Source organism: Elephantulus edwardii, unplaced genomic scaffold (genome assembly GCF_000299155.1).
Source record: "Elephantulus edwardii isolate Elephantulus edwardi_28Jun2011 unplaced genomic scaffold, EleEdw1.0 scaffold00049, whole genome shotgun sequence".
NCBI classification, from domain to species: Eukaryota; Metazoa; Chordata; class Mammalia; order Macroscelidea; family Macroscelididae; genus Elephantulus; species Elephantulus edwardii.
Genome location: NW_006399799.1, coordinates 4805641 through 4822327, shown reverse-complemented (window position 1 = coordinate 4822327; position 16687 = coordinate 4805641). Strand labels below are relative to the sequence as shown.

Genomic DNA, 16687 nt, shown 5'->3' with positions numbered 1-16687 from the left:
CATACCCATGTTCACTGCAGCATTATTTACAACAGCAAAGAGATGGACACAACCCAACTGTCCATGAAAGAACAATGAGATGAACTAACTATGGTATATCCCCACAATGGGGTATTACAGAACACTTAGAACAATAAAGAATTCTCAAAACACTATATAGCATGAATCAATTTTGAGGACACACTGAATGAAATGTTAAGTCATAAAACAACAAATATTATAGAAGACCACTATTAGAAAAAGCTAAAGAAATATTTTATATACTCTCTGCTGTTCACCTGGGAGGGAGAGAGGAGTAAAAATGAGTAAACAGATAAGAGAAGTCAAAATACAATAAGGAATTGATTGGCACAATATCACTTAAAGTCAAGACAGAGGTATAGAAAAATTAGTGGATATCAAAATTACAGGGGAAAATGGGAAAAAAACAATTACATTGTGGGTACTGTAATTAATATCATAAAACAGTACTTGTATGAATGGCTGAATAAAAAATTTTCTTCGTAAATCTTTACTCAAATAATATACACACACAAACTAAATGTATTTATATTATAAAATCTTTTTAAAAATTTGTTAATGAATGAAAGTAAATGTATTATTTCAAGGCCATGATATATAATTATTTTACAATGGTTCTATTATTGCTATTCTCTCCTATAAATTTTTTTATAACTTATAGAAATAATGGAAATGGGTCAAACAGTATTTATAAAACACAACTAGAATAAAAATACTAAATGAACAATAACAATTTGTCTTCAAAAAATAAAACGAAATTGGGAGATACATAGTTTATAGAGAACTTACGGTGTACCACCATGACAGTCATAAAGTCTAAGAAGAAGTTATTTGTCTCTCACTCCTGATTTAATATGCATTTATTCTTAAAAAACAGGCAGTCTGTCAATTCAAATATCAAAATTTCAAAACTGTTTACCTAATGCAACATTGTAAATCTCAAAAAAAGATTGCTTGTTACTAAACACACACACTTTCTCTCTCTCCCACCCCCTTCCACCCTCCCTCCCTCCCTCTCTCTCTTTCCCCTCCCCATCTTTCTATCTTTTTCTCTCCCCCTCTCTCCTCTCTGGAGGGTCCCCTATGGTTTGGTTCTGATTCGATGGTACACAACAATAAAGCCAAGTAATTTATTTTTCTTTTAAATGTTCTGTCTCTTTATAACTGTACAATCAGTTGGGTCATACTAATAGGTTTAAATTTAAAAAAAAATTAAAATTTGTTGAAGACATCAAGAAAAGGAATAACTCACTCATCAAATACAAATATACTATTTTATTCTATGGGACTATTTTTTGTGATTTCTTCATGGGGAGAATCCTCAAAGTAGCTAAAACAACAGAAAAGATGAGTTAGTTATTTCTCTTTTTTCTTTGATTTTTTTTCTCTCGAGGAAACAATGTAATTTTACACAATTTTAATAAAATAAAAAAGCAAATAACCTGACACATACTGGTAGTAGCTATACTTATGAGGAATGACTAATTAGTATTTTTTTATGAACTAATTTAGGGTTCTGGGTAACTCCTTGTAGTAGCATGCAACTGAAATTTTGACACAGTAATTTCTCTGGGTACTGATTGTTTTCAGTTAAAAGATACAGATTTTTCTTCTTTCTGGTATTTTATAACAATTTATCTACTAGGCTAACAGTATCTGCTTTTCATACAGCTACAAAGGTGGGGGAGAAATATAGTGTTTATACAAACCATGAAACTTTATAGCAGGAACTATTACACCTGATGTTCCTGGATAATTTACTGGCAGAGTTAGCAGACAATGGAATTGTATTTCCCCCACCTCAAACATGGTCTGGAATTGAGAAGTTTTCCACTCAGAATTGACATACAGATTGAAGGAATCATACAAATAGGGGCATATTTACTTTTTTACATAGTTGTTGGGAGCAAAAATGAAATTTGTTACAAGCAGGGGACAGACCCAACAAAGATACAATATCAAAGGCCTACTTTTTAAGTTTTATTATTATAATGAATTTTGATTTAATAAAAAAAATATATACCTATCACTTCCACCTGAAAAATGGGATATATAGACAAGTTTTCAAAGTTAATATTTCCAAGAGGGTTTTTGGACTCTGCTTACTTTAATTATTACATTAACCTGTGATTAGCCAACCTAAGAGCTTTGATTAAAATTTTTGTGGGGATGAAACTCAGCATGAAGATGAGGGAGGTGAACTGATATGCCACACATGCCTAGAATCTGCAATCCCCACAGAACTACTGAACAGCTAATTTGGAATAATGCTAAAAGACCGGCTTTTGGATAAGTAAAACTGTCAAAAATCTTTGTACCATAACCTTAGAATCACTTATTTTCAAGATTTTTAGAGCAACAAGGTCATATTCCAAATGCTATATATAGGAACATACCAGGAGCTTTTCTATCATAATTCTGAGAGTCAATACTGTTGTGTCTGTGGAATCACCACAGGTTCACCAGAATAAGAGAACTATTCTGTATGAAATAACAAGGGCCTCTGGAAACTGGTACAAAAGACAAATTATTTAGGCAGAAGGAAGGTAAAGCAGTAAGAGAAAAGCTGCCATTTTAGGGGGGGGAAAGAGAACCTGCATTTCTGTGTACCATGGCTCATGCTATGAGACAACAGCAATAAAGGCTCACACCCAGAGAAAATGGGCATTTTTGTGGGTTTTCTACAAACATCTCAAGACAGCTATGGTCTACTGAGCTCCAGAGATCTGTGTGCATAATTAGTTTGCAAAGTTTTATCTCCGTTACCTCAATTTACCCCCATATCCAGCTGATACTGCTAGATCCAAAAAGTGAAAGGAAAATATTATGATGTTAACAGCAATGAAGGCCTTTTGTCCTGATGTGAGAGGCTTGGGACAAGCAACGGGGTATCTCTCCTTAACATAACTGGGTTGGCAGTGAAAATCAAAATCAAGACCACTTCACTCTCTCTCTTTCAAAAAAATGTTGAGTATTTTTATTGGGTCTTCATATCTAGGTCCCACAGTTCTCATCTGGCATCACTCTCATCTCTGTACTAAGTGACTTCTCCCCTGACTTTCACGGAGGGCTTGCCCAAGTAGTCTATTCCAGCCAAGGTTTTATTCCAGAGCTCTCTCTCTAAGGTCTAGTGTTCCTATGGTATAGTTTTATACAACAATTTTCCTCAAAAATATTCCACAATTTGTTATTCCCAAACAAAATAAGATTATGCACCACTCAGAGAAATTGGTTATTCGTTCCAAAGATGTCTAAGAATTCTATCATTGTCAAAGAACAAAATTTTTCAGTTCATAGCCTTCCATCAGTTTTCATTTGTACATCCACACTGTGGGTCAGGAGTCATCTGTTTTCCATTATCTCATGATCAAGTCAAGAGGACTTGGGCTGATACTTCGTATTCCAATGGCTGGATGCATTCCCAGTTTGGTATATACCAATGTGTATGGAAAGAAGAACCATAATTCCATTTTAATCTGATAATTCAACATCAGAGTCTTCGGATTTGGCTTTGGCAAGTTCTTCGTGTACCTCTCTCACCATGAGAATACGTGTTAACATGGTGTCCAGAGTCCCAGGGTCTATTGGGTATGTGGAATACCACATGGGGCTATTTGGGACACAGGAACGCTCTGGCTGAAGGTAAAACACATCATTCCTCTGCTTCACACTTTCAGAACTAACCACAAGAGAAAAAGAAAACAGAAAACTTGGAATCAGGTAATATACAAAATATGTACCTATTTTTTAATACAATGATGCTTCCCTACTTTGACTCACCTAATAGATAAGAAACAAACCCACAAAAATAAAGTTCACAGCATTTTCTCCTCAGGAAAAATCCATGATTCTGTATCTTTTCTCAAACAATCAAGAAAACATACTAGATTGGAAGGGAGTTGAGTATAATGTCAAAATAAGACAAAGTATAGCCTTCAGAACCTTAATACTTAAATATTATAAACAGTAAAGAAAATATGACTAGCATGACAGTATAATTGAAAACCACAGATCCTCAGTGCCCAACATCCCAAGGGCACCAGTTACATACTGCCAAAGGACAAATCTGGTTATTATACTTCCTTTGGGGGAAAAATGCTTGAGTGTGGACCTTAAGACTCTTAAAATCTTTAGCTTTTTCTAAATAAAAGATCATTCAAAGAAATTTCAATTAGATTAGCACTAAAGCCTCTACTCTAAATGTCTTTTCTAATTAAAAAAATATTTCAAAGTTTGAGCAACAGCTGAAAGATTACACAATAGCAGTGATTCTTGCTTTGGAAGAAATTTCTGGGGGCGGGGGAAGGATTAATTTCTTATTCAACAATTTGAGAACAGAAAATAGTGAAATCAGAGGTAAAACATCTTAAGAACCATTTCTGATATTGAAGCATCTGTAATCCAAAATAAACATTCTTTTTTTTTTTTTTTAAATTTTTGTGTGTGTGTGTGTATGAGTGTACCGTCAAATCAGATCTGACTGGTACAGGAGGAGATTGTCCCTCCTTCTCCGGCAGAGCATCTGGTGGATTCGAACCGTGCGCCTCTGGGATTGTAGTTGCAGCTCTTTACCACTAGGCCACCAGAGCTCCCCTCAAAATAAACATTCTGAAATAGGTTATATCTAATTCAGAGGAAGATCACCTACCATTTTGACAGATAAAATTCATAAAGCCGGACTGGGCACCTTAGTGGGTTGTCGGTATTCTCAGCCATCTCCACACCCACGGACACCTCATCATCTTCCATTCGTTTCCTCTTGCCAACACTTAATTTATCTTGGAAAAAAAGAAATAAGGAATCAGAAAAGTATTTTCTCCAGGCTTCAAGACCACAATGAGTTCTGCTTCACAGCCAACTCTCCCTCTTCTCTTTTATATATGTAACTCAGTAAACAAATTTTGCATACTTTTGGGGCACTTTATTTTATTCCAAGTGCTGGGCTACTAGTAGTGACTAAAAGTCTGTCTAACACAATTTCAAGACCCCTGCTGGACCAAAGTGGGGCATCAATGATGAAAAAGCATGGTGTACAGTTAAGTCTAAATTCTATAGCCGACCCTTTTATCTGTTAATACACTTAGGCATATTAAGATAAAGCAGAAAAGAGTGTTCTGCTATTACTTCCCCTATAGCTGAATCAAGGTAGACATCTCTATACCTGAAAATAATTCTATCTATGGGGTACCAGAGCCTATGGACATTTGTTCAAACTGACGACATCTCTATTGGGAAAAGATATTTGATAAGAACAAATCCTTTTCACCAACAGTATTTCTACAGGAAGAAGTCGAGGAAGGTATGGAAGGCATGCTATTTCATTCCCACTTTTCCATTCTATCTTCTAAAAAAGTAACTATGCCTAAAAAGTTTTCTTTTGTTCTGAATAGGTGGCACATAACTCACCAGGGTCCTCCGTAAGATATTGCTTTAACAAATGCATTCTAGTGTTTCATTTAGTGGCTACCTAAATATAAAATCTTGCAAATGTTCATTCTGAAAACAAGCTGAATTTATTACCAATCTTGTCAAAGGCTTAATCAGAAAACTATGAAATGTTACTGGTCTCTCCTTTGCCCAATTAATTTCAATAAAAAGCACAAAATTGTCTATATATGTTATGTGATGGTTGTATGTATACACAAAATGGTCTATATATGTTATGTGATGGTTGTATGTATATATACTTTATTTTTCCTGGATCTAGATTTCTGAGCCCATGGATTTGGGGTGATCCATTTAGGTCATTTACCCTTAGGTGTCTTTTTGAGCCTTAAACCTTAAATGAACCGATCTTCCAAGAGTCATCAACCAGTTAAACAACAGTCCAATAAGCAGCTTCAAGGAGACCAATCTGCATTATCCACTGGGCTTTCTTAAAAATTATCTGTGTAGCCAGATGTGAAATGCAAGAACTCTGGGATCTGTGTTTTAGTATATGTCTATAATGACTCTGTTTCTTCAGCTGATTAGCACTGACAACCTGAGAAACATAGGAAGAATTTATAATGACCCTCAGGTGACTACCCTGCTTACTCTCTTACTGTAAACTTGGTTCCAACTGATAGCCCTCCACTGGGCTGTGGAAACGGTAAATCTTAACAGGAGGAAACTGGCCATTTTTCTGCCACATTGCCACTGGTAGCAATTCAGCACCAGAGCCTCTACCCATAATCAACTTTACTATCCCTTCTTCAGAATATATGCTCAATGCCTTCAGGTTAACACTGCCTGATTCTAAACATTATCTATTCCACAATATATTCCATACACTAATTTCTAGCATTTGTGCATTTAGATATCTCAAAAGGAAATAAGGTATTATATACATTAGGAAGAAAGCAAGATAAATCTTTTTGTGTGTGCACAAGGCCTCATAATTTTTTTTAATCTTCAAACTTTTAAAAAAAACTGTGACTGACTGAAAGCAAACTGGTTTTATGTTCAACCAATCATATATTTTAATGACATTTATCACACATATTGTAACTGTACTGTTTCAACTTCATCCTCACGATTCTCATTTCCACTGATTGCTCTCTCATTCTGCCTTCTGAGTTTGTCCCTGGGCAAAGGATAAAAACCCTTTGATCCTGCATGGCTGACTGCACTAAGGAGTATCTCTCTGGTGTTTTGAATGAATGCTGAGCCATGTGTTGTTTATACATATATAGACAAAATAACATAAATACCAAAATACAACTAAACTACCAGTTCTTTCACGTGTAAAACGTCATGATCACTGCTCTATGACAATTCTCTATTTTAAAACTAAGTAAGATTTCAAATAGAAATTTTATAAACACACCTGGTTCTGACTCCTGCTTATGTAGAGGTGGGAAAAACCTCAGATATGTCATCTTAGTACTATATTTTAGAGTCCTGGTCCGTCTCATCACATGGGCAAAGGAAAGCTTCAAGTGCTCACTAACATTCTTTAGTTGGAAGTATTTGGTATTAAAGAAAAGGAGCGTGTTCAAGAGGACAATTGGTGAGTAGGCACCCAGCTGTTTGCACTCCCACAAATGCTCTTCTTCAATGCGAGAGAACATGTAACCTGAAAAGAACAAAGAAATGAGGAGAATGTACTTGCTTCTCCTAAACAAGATTAAGTAATGTCACAAATTCAAGGATTCAAAGATGTGAAGAGAAAGAATGATTGTTCTCTATCCCTCTTTCCTTTTTCTTATGCAGATAAAGAGAAAAGACATCACAAAGAAAAGAGTAGATGATTCCACTGAAGCAGGCACTATGATCATTTCTCTTTTAAAACAAAACAAAACATCTACTGCTGCTTTAGATTAGGTGCAGACAAACTTTCTGCAAAGAGCCAGACAGTAAATATCCAGACTCCAAGGATCATACAGGTTCTGCACAACTCTGTTGCTTTAGAATGAAGTATACATACTAGGATATTTATTTTTATTTATATCATTCATTCACTTTCCACTGAGATCTGAGGCTATAAATCCAATGGGAGGAAAATGCCCATCTTTCTCACTCAGAACTAACAAAGAGGCATGATCTCTGGGTTAACAGTGTAATGCTCTATGGATTATGTCATCAGCTTCCCTTTGTATGTGTATAGATATAGAAATACTATTACTTCTCTTTTGGTTTTTTAAATCAATCATTTAAAAATGCAAAAAAAAAATAATTCCAACAACACTGGGTTGGGATCATGAAGTTTATTATTACTGGCTCAGTCTTAAAAGATAGCTAGATTTCTATTTCCTGAATTATTTTTAAATTGTTTTGTTTTAAGAGTGATTATATCCTATTGATTTATCTGGATTTTTCTTAAAAAGCTAAGATACAATAGAGAAATTACAATAATATGATTTTAACTGTACCTTGTTTCACTATTTGCAGCTGAATCACTTAAATGTAGGTTATTTACCAAAGTCTTCCCCTTAATCATATGCAACTACTTCTTTATTTCATTCTGGAAGACTGTCCACAAAAATTACTTTACCATTCCTAACTCTATGTCCCAATAGCCCCTCTCTGAATGCTAAAAACATTAAGCTACTCTTTGGCAGAGAAGACTTCTAAGGCTCTTTGATGTCCAACAGAAAGGGCTTACATTCCTCAATGTCACATTCAACATCTCCATTCACTGCTGTTTTTCATACTGTTGTACATGGGATCACTATGACTGAATGGCACCTATTAACAACAACCACATTCACAGCATGGGAGCATGAAACTAGGTGTGATTAGGAAATTGACTGATGGCATATGGTCAAAACCAATTCTAGGATAAACATTCAACTCTGAATCACTCTGGTATGCAAATCTACCAGTAGGCAGAATCTAAGAGTATAATATTTAGCAGCTATTGGTCCAGCATGGCTGGTATCCAGTTTGGGAAGATGTGTGGAGCACAAAGATGTGTTTTCTTGTTTTGGTGGGGGCTTGGGTGTGGACTTTTCACAAATGGGTGTGAGCTGATTGGACTGGGGCCTTGTATTTAAAAAGACCTGGCAGTTGTTTTAGGTCAAACATTCTTTTAAGTAGTATAGCACTGGTCTGACAATTTGCTGTACAGAGGTAACCATGGTTGCTGATGCTAAACACCTAACACTGATGTGTCAAATGTGACAATGGTTAACAATGGTGAACAGTGTTTGGTGGAGCTTCCAGGTTAAATCAGCTTGGAAGCAGGAGTGGCATCCACTTCCATAATAGCTTGCCTCTCCAAACTCTATGAACTTAGGAGAAATGATTATAGTTATACCACAGGGTTCAGTTCTATCGATCATAGGGTCGCTATGAGTCATCTATGACTCAATGGCACTTAAAAACAACATTGGTTAAATGCTGCTTCCGTTATATCCATGTAAAATTAATTAAAAATTTCAATCTTTTTAAAACAAAACAAAAACAAAAACTTTGGTTCAGTGTGCAGCTTTATGAACATGACTCAAATTTAAAAAATCTGTTTCAAAAAGTAAATGTAACCTTGTTACTTTTCTCCAGCATTTAATGTCTATAAATGCACTGAAATCATGAATAAAACAAAGACTTTATCCTCAAAAGTCTAGATATGCTATTGATTAAGTCAGAAACACAAAACAATTTATTAAAAATTACAAACTTGGCAATCAAAAATTTATACAGAAAATAATAAAAATAATCATCCTACCATTAGGAAGTATTGTAGGTTCCCATATTTTCAAAAGTTTCGTAAGTTCAATCATAAATCTGGAATAGGGCTCAGTAAAAATGTTATCTATTCTACCATTTTCAAACAGGTACTAAAAGAGAAAAAAAATTATACATACATATTGATAAAGAAAACACAAAGTCATTATTTTAATGACTATAGTTCACACATAATTTTTTCTTTCCTTTCACAAAATTATGTTGCCCTTCAAAGTATTTAAGTATACATATTAAAGTATCAGAACTCAAATTAAAAGATCTCTTTCACATTTATACAGATTATCTTGGCCACTAGTGACCTATTGGTTAGAAGCTGCATTGTAATCCCCAAGGCCCGTAGTTTGAATCCACCAGCTGCTCCTTGGGAGAAGGATAGGCAGTCTCCTCCTATGCAGTTTACTGCCTCTGAAAACCTGCTGGAGGGTCAGCTATGGGTTGGTTCTGACTTGACAGTAATCAGTATCATCATGATCATCTTGGCCACTGAGCTTTCAAGTCAGTTTTATTCCTCTAAAAAAAATATGAAATATAACAATTATAACTAAGTACCCTATACTCAATTCATATACTCAATATTGCTTCAATGCATATTTCCTAAATCAATTTTTCTTGGTTCACAGAGTGTACCTGTTTAGACTAAAAAACTAGCTACCTTGAATGGATTCTTCACCACAGCTTTCAGTCTCCTATCCCCTGAATTTCTGCCCTGTGTTTCCAATCCTGTTGATGTTGTTGATGACTGCCGTCTAGCTGAGCGCAACTCATAGTGACCCTATGAACAAAAGGCCTGAAGCCTTTCTTATCTATCGACATTTGTCAAAGTTTATAGAGTTTCCCAAGGCATGTTGTTTAGGAATTGGATGCCACTCCTGCTTCCAATCCTAGTCCTCAAAAATTTTAAGTCTAATTGTAAGATTTTAAAATGTACAGATTATAATCAAATTACATTGTAAAATAAAAAAAGTTTCTGTGAAGTCCATTATGGTTGTGTATCTCTGAGTCAGAACCAATCCATAGCTGACCCTCCAGCGAGTTTCCAAAGGCAATTAACTGCACAGGAGGAAACTGATCATCCTAAGGAGCAGCTAGGGGATTCAAACTGCGTGCCTTTGGGATCACAGAGCAATTTCTCACCACTAGGCCACCAGAGCTTTACTAAAGTACACTAAAGAGAAAAAGAACTCAAACATCCCCCCCCAAAAAAATCACAAAAGAAATCCCCAAACTTTGAAAATGCAGAGTAGCACATAATTACGATGTTGTAATGTGCCCTTTAGTAGGAACCAACTCAGCTGATTTGATTCTCCAGTGGGTTTCCAGAGGCTGTAAAGTGCATCCGAGAAGACTGCTGATCATTCTCCTCCAGAGCACCTGGATTTAAACAGGCTGCCTCTGAGTTGGCAACTCAATTCCTTACCGCTAAGCCAATATAATTATATGCTAAAAATTTTACCTTGTTTTTTTGCTTTTCTTACTACTGTACAAGTTGAAGATATACTTTATTTAAATTCAACCTAGCACTTAGATATCACTTTAATATGCCTTTTTAATGAGGCCTCTTCAAATATTTATAATTTAAAATTTATAATTTGACTGCCTGATTAGTTTTTATTTCCTCCCTGGAAGTATTCATTTGAAATATCAGATACTCCGTGTGGAAAAATTTAAAATATAGAATATGGAGTGTGTCTTTCTTCTACTTAGACAAATTTCAATCTTTTGATAAATTCTTGATATTTGGTCTGTTCCAACCCATACAGACTAAATGTAAAACAGAATGAAAGGTATGAATTTTGTACACTTTGAAGAATGGGAAACCCAGAACACTTAATTGTGCTGATGAGAAACCTACACCTATATCATGAGGCTGTTGTGTGAACCGAGCAAGGGTTTATTGCATGGTTTAAATTCAAGAAAGGCACGCATCAGGGTTGTATTGTTTCTCTGTATCTATTCAATCTGTGTGCTGAGCAAAGAATTTGAGAAGCTTGGCATTATGAAGAATAATGTGGCATCAGAATAAGAGGAAGACTCATTAACAACGTGCATTATGCAGATGACACTACCCTGCTGAAAGTGAGGAGGCCTTGAAGCACTTGCAGAAGAAGATCAAAGAGTACGTCAATAATATGGATGGACTGAATCTCAACATCAAGAAAACAAAAATTCTCACCAATGAACAATAGGCAACCTCATGATAGATGGAGAAAATATAGAATTGGCCTTGGCTTCATCATACTTGGATCCACAATCAACAGCTTTGGCACCAGTAGTGAGGATCAGGAAATGTACTGCACCGGGAAAGTCTGCAGTCAGGCACCTCTCTTTCAATCACTTCCAATATATCCTTCCAAAAGTTGGACAATGAATAAGGATGACAGAAGAATAACTGATGCCTTTGAGCTGTGGTTTTAACGAACAGATACGTCTTAGAGATAGTACAGCTAGAGTAATCCTTGAAGGCAAAGATGAAAAATTTTCTTCTCACGTACTTTGGGTATGTTGTTGTTTTACCACCGAGTCGGCATCAACCCATAGCTGGCCCTCCAGTGGGTTTTCAGAGGCAGTAAATCGGACAGGAGATTGCTTATTTTTCTCCTGTGGAGCAGCTGATGGATTTGAACTGCATGCCTCCAGGACTGCAGCACAGCTATTCCTTGGAGAAGAACATCATTCTTGAAAAGGCAGAGGGTTGGAGAAAGAGAGGAACACCCTCAAACAGATGGACTGGCATAGTGACTACTGCAATGGACTTGAGTTATGTCAGAACTTGTGAGGATGGTACAGGATAGGACAGGGTTCTGACCTTTAGTTCATAGGATCACTATGAGTCATACTTGACTTGATGGCACCTAACAACTACCTAATAACAACAAAGACAACAACCTTTTATATGGGTTACATCTCAACATCAAAAAAACAAAAATCATCACTACTAAACCAATTGAGAACATTATGACATATGGTAAAAGATTTAAGTTGTCAACTATTCTTTACTTTGATCCACAATGAATAGCGGTCAAGAAACTAAAACATGTACTGTACTTAGAAAATCTGCTGTCAAGGACTTCTGCAAAGTGCTAAAGAGGAATGATGTCAGTTTAAAGACTTAGCTGGGCCTAATTCAAGCCATGGTTATTTTCAATTGCTTCCTATGCATCTGAAAGCTGGGCAGTAAAAAAGGAAGACCACAGAAGCCTTTGAGTTGTGGTGCTGAGGAAGAATACTATGACTATGTCATGGATTGCAAAATACAGCTCTCTTAGAATTAACAAATATTTAAGCAAAGGTTCAGGAGACAACACTAACATGCAAAAATAAGTAATAGTATTTTTAATCAGAGATTTAAACTGATCCAGTAATTGCCATTATAAACCAGGGCTACATATGTGTTATAAGGCAACCAAATCTTGTTAGGATGGCATAGGATTGAAGATCAGGAAAAGTGTTCATTCTTTTATACACAGGCTATTAGTCAAAGTGGACTCATTGGCACCTAAAAACAGGAAATCAACTACCGTGCACTGCTCAAAGAGGACAGCCACTGTTTATGAGTGTTACTCTCTAGAGTTCAAGAATGCTCTCCCAAAATCTTGAAAGTTTAAAGAAGAGTCAGGTGCAGAAGACAGGATACGAATAAATACTAGAATAAACTGGAAAAATAAATAAATACTGGAATAAATGAACTTGTATCTTGTTTGGCAAAAATGTGTCGATTATAATGGTTATTTCCATTAATAAAGTTAAGTCAGAGGATAGTTATAGAATCTCAAAATTGGTATTTGAAAACTTGTATTATTTTTGTGATAAACACCACTGAAATCTAGCTGTCTCCTCCTCACCGCTAGAAATAAAAAAACAGTGCCTAAAACAGAATGGTAACAAAATCATAAAAACTCACTGCTATAGGATTGATCCCAAAAGTCAGTCAGGTTTCCAGGATAGTAAATCTTTAGAGGAAATTGTCTATTTTCTCTCATGGAGCCGCTGGTGGATTAAAACCTCTGTCTGACCCTATAGTTAGCAGTGCAACATGTAAGATGCCAACCCAATACTGTTCCCAAATGGATTTGTAAAGAATGTCAAATAGACAAAATACTTTTGAGACTACCATCATCATTCCAAAGAACGTTGACCCAACGGAGTGTGGAAATTAGCGAACAATATCATTAACATCACATGCAAGCAAGATTCGCTGAAAATTATCCAAAAACGTTTGGAACAATATGTCAACAGAGAACTGCCAGATGTGCACGCTGGATTTAGAAGAGGTCATGGCACTAGGGATATTATAGCTAATGTTAGATGGATCTTGGAAGAAAGGTAAGAATACCAGAAGAATGTCTATCTGTGCTTCATTGACAATGCAAAGGCTTTTGACTGTGTGGATCACAACGAGCTGTGGCTGACTCTGAGAATGGGAATCCCAGAACATTTGATGGTGCTAATGCAAAACCAATACTTGGACCAAGAGGCAGTTGTCAGAACAGAGCAAGGAGACACTACATGGTTCAAAATCAAGAAGGAGGTTCGTCAGGGATGCATTCTGTCTCCATACCTTTTCAATCTGTATGCAGAACAGATCATCCAAGATGCTGGGCTGTACGAGGAGGAATATGGCATCAGGATTGGTGGAAGAGTCATTAACAAACTGCCTTATGCAGATGACACAACCCTGTTTGCTGAAACTGAGGAAGACCTAAAGTGCTTGCTGCAGAAGGTCAAGGACTGCAGCCTCCTATATGGACTGAAGCTCAATATCAAGAAAATAAAGATTCTCACCACTGGGCCAATTGGCAGCATCAGTATGGATGGTAAAGAGACTGAGATAGTTAACAATTTTCATTTACTTGGCTCCACAATCAACACCCTTGGTAACAGCATCCAGGAAATCAAGAGACGAATTGCATTGGGAAAGTCAGCTGTGAGGGACCTCTCAAGAGTACTGAAGAGCAACGACGTCAGGCTAGAGACTAAGGTGCGCTTGATCTGGGCTATAGTCTTCGCAATTAAGTGCTATGCATCAGAGAGTTGGAAAGTGAATCGGGATGAAAGAAGGTGAATTGATGCCTTTGAGCTGTGTTGCTGGAGAAGAGTATTGAATATACCATGGACTGCTAGGAGAACAATCAGGTTTGTCCTGGAAAAGGTGAAGCCGTAATGCTCCTTGAAGTCAAGGATTCTGAAGCTCTGTCTGACATACTCTGGACATGTTGCAAGGAGGGACTGGTCCTTGGAGAGGGACATCATGTTTGGCAGAGTGGAGGGACAGCGAAGGAGATGAAGACCTTCGATAAGAATGGATAGATTCTGTGAATGGAGTGGTGGGAATAAGAGCGTTTGAGATGGCTAGGTTGGCACAGGATAGAACGGCATTTAGAGCTCTTGTACAAAGGGTCGCTATAAGTCATAAGCGACTTGATGGCATATAACAACAACAGCCACCACCATCACCAAGTACAGTCTTGATTCAAGATGCTAGGAAAATTGTATATTCCTATACCTAAGACTTCACATTTTAGGGAGCTCTGGTGACTTAGTGGTAAGAAGCTGTGATGCCCACCCAACAGCACATGGTTCAAATTCATCTGCTGTTCTGCAAGAAAAGAGATTGGCAATCTCTTCCTATGTAATTTACTGCCTCTGAAAATGTGATGAATCAATAAGCTAAGGCAACTATAAATTAAACTGATGTGACTTGGCCTTAAAAAAAATGTGATGAATCTAGCTATGAATTAGTTCTGATTCAGCAGTACATAACAAGAAAACACAAAAAAAGAGTTAGTGGGATCCTTTACCTCGTACTATATAAAAAGATTAATTAAAAATGGGTCAACTACAGAAAAAACTGGATAAATTATGTATATTGTATTGAAACAGATGAGGGAAAGAACAGATTAGAAGTGATATATGATTGAGTATTATGGTTAGCACAGGAATCCAGAACTAAGGTTGCATAGAGAAGTGTACTCGGGGTGGGGGGTGAGGGGGAAGGGATGTGGGAACTGTATACTAATGAAGGAATTTTTTTTTTCTTTTTCTCTTCGGAGGGGGAAGCAAGCTGGTGGGGAGGGGTGGGTAGGGAGAAAAGTGCGGAAATGAATGAATGAACTGAAGTCAAAGAAAAGGCATTAAAAGCCAAGAAGACACTCTTGAACGGCATCCACAGCCACAAAGAAAAGATGATCCGCATGTCAATCCACCTGCTGGCAGCCTAGGACGCTGAGACTCCAAAGGCAGCCCAAATACCCTCAGAAGAGCATGCTCAGTTGACCACTATGCCATCATCAAGTTTCCCCTAACCACTGAGTCAACCATGAAGAGAGATAACAACACACTTGGGATCAACGTGGTTATCAAGAACAACCAGCACCAAATCAAAGAAACACTCATGTGGTCAAAGTCAACACCTTGATTAGACCTGATGGAGATAATAAAGCCTGTTTTCAACTTGTTCCTGAATATGATGCTTTGGATGTTGCCAACAAAATTGCGATCATCTAAAATGAGCCCAGGTAATTCTAAATACAAATTTTTTAACACACACACACACTTATATGTTTGTAATAATGTTCAACAAAACATTGACTATCACAGGAAAACAAACAGATTCATCCTGGAAAGGGTCAAACCGGGCTGCTCCTTGGAGGCAAGGATTCTAAGCTCCGTCTAACATACTTTGGACATGTTGCAAGAAGGGACAGGTCCTTGGAGAGGGACATCATGCTTGGGAGGGTGGAGGGACAGCGCAGAAGGGGAAGGCCCCCTATGAGATGGATTGATTCAGTGACTGGGGTAATCGGGATAGGTGTATTGGAGACGGTGCGATTGGCACAGGACAGAGCAGAGTTTAGGGCTGTTGTACATAGGGTTGCTATGAGTCGCAAGTGACTCGGGCACATAACAACAACAACATTACAGGAAAAAGAATCTTAAGATACGAATTAAATGCATAATGATATATCAACCTATAATAATACATCATGATAAAAGTTGTCATTAAGTAAAAAGAACAAGTTATAGAAGCACAAATAAGAAAGGATCCTTGCTATTTAAAAAGCTGCCATTATTCTCAAGTAATGGGTTTTGATATTACAATTCTGTTTCATTTTTCCCATTACACTTAACTTTATAAATAGCATAATTACTTTTTTCAATAACTACTTTTAAAATAACAAAATATTAAAGAAAAAGAATTTCCTTACATGTAAAAGAAGTTTATTTCCAGTCAATTTTGACAAGGAAAAGAATTTCCATTACATAAAAGGAAGTTCTAAAAACTACTTACGTTAACATTCCTCAAAATAAGAAAATAATACTTTCTCAAAGTAAGAAAATAGTAAAGTAAAAAAGAAGGCAAGTTTGGAATGTTAACCCAAATAATTTAAAAAATTTCCTTCATTGAAAAACAAGGAACTCATGCAATATTATTCAAAATGGGTGACCCTGGAGGACATTATGCTGAGTGAGGTATCTCAGTCACAAAGGGACAAATGCT

At 36.7% G+C, this 16687-nt stretch overlaps 1 protein-coding gene across 2 annotated transcripts in view; it reads right to left on the bottom strand.

Moving 5' to 3' along the window:
- Positions 1–1276: 1276 nt before the first annotated feature.
- ZMYM4 (zinc finger, MYM-type 4) overlaps positions 1277–16687 on the bottom strand; it is a 195148-nt gene continuing 179737 nt past the window's right edge. Inside the window, exons 27-30 of one of the 2 annotated variants that reach the window (XM_006886432.1) lie at positions 9170–9281; positions 6830–7078; positions 4670–4799; positions 1277–3700 (exon numbers count right to left, since the gene is read on the bottom strand). In XM_006886432.1, coding sequence (XP_006886494.1) covers positions 3493–3700; positions 4670–4799; positions 6830–7078; positions 9170–9281 — 699 coding nt within the window. In that variant the 3' untranslated portion in view covers positions 1277–3492. The remainder of the gene's footprint in view (positions 3701–4669; positions 4800–6829; positions 7079–9169; positions 9282–16687) is intronic. The other variant, XM_006886433.1, reaches the window with a different exon arrangement.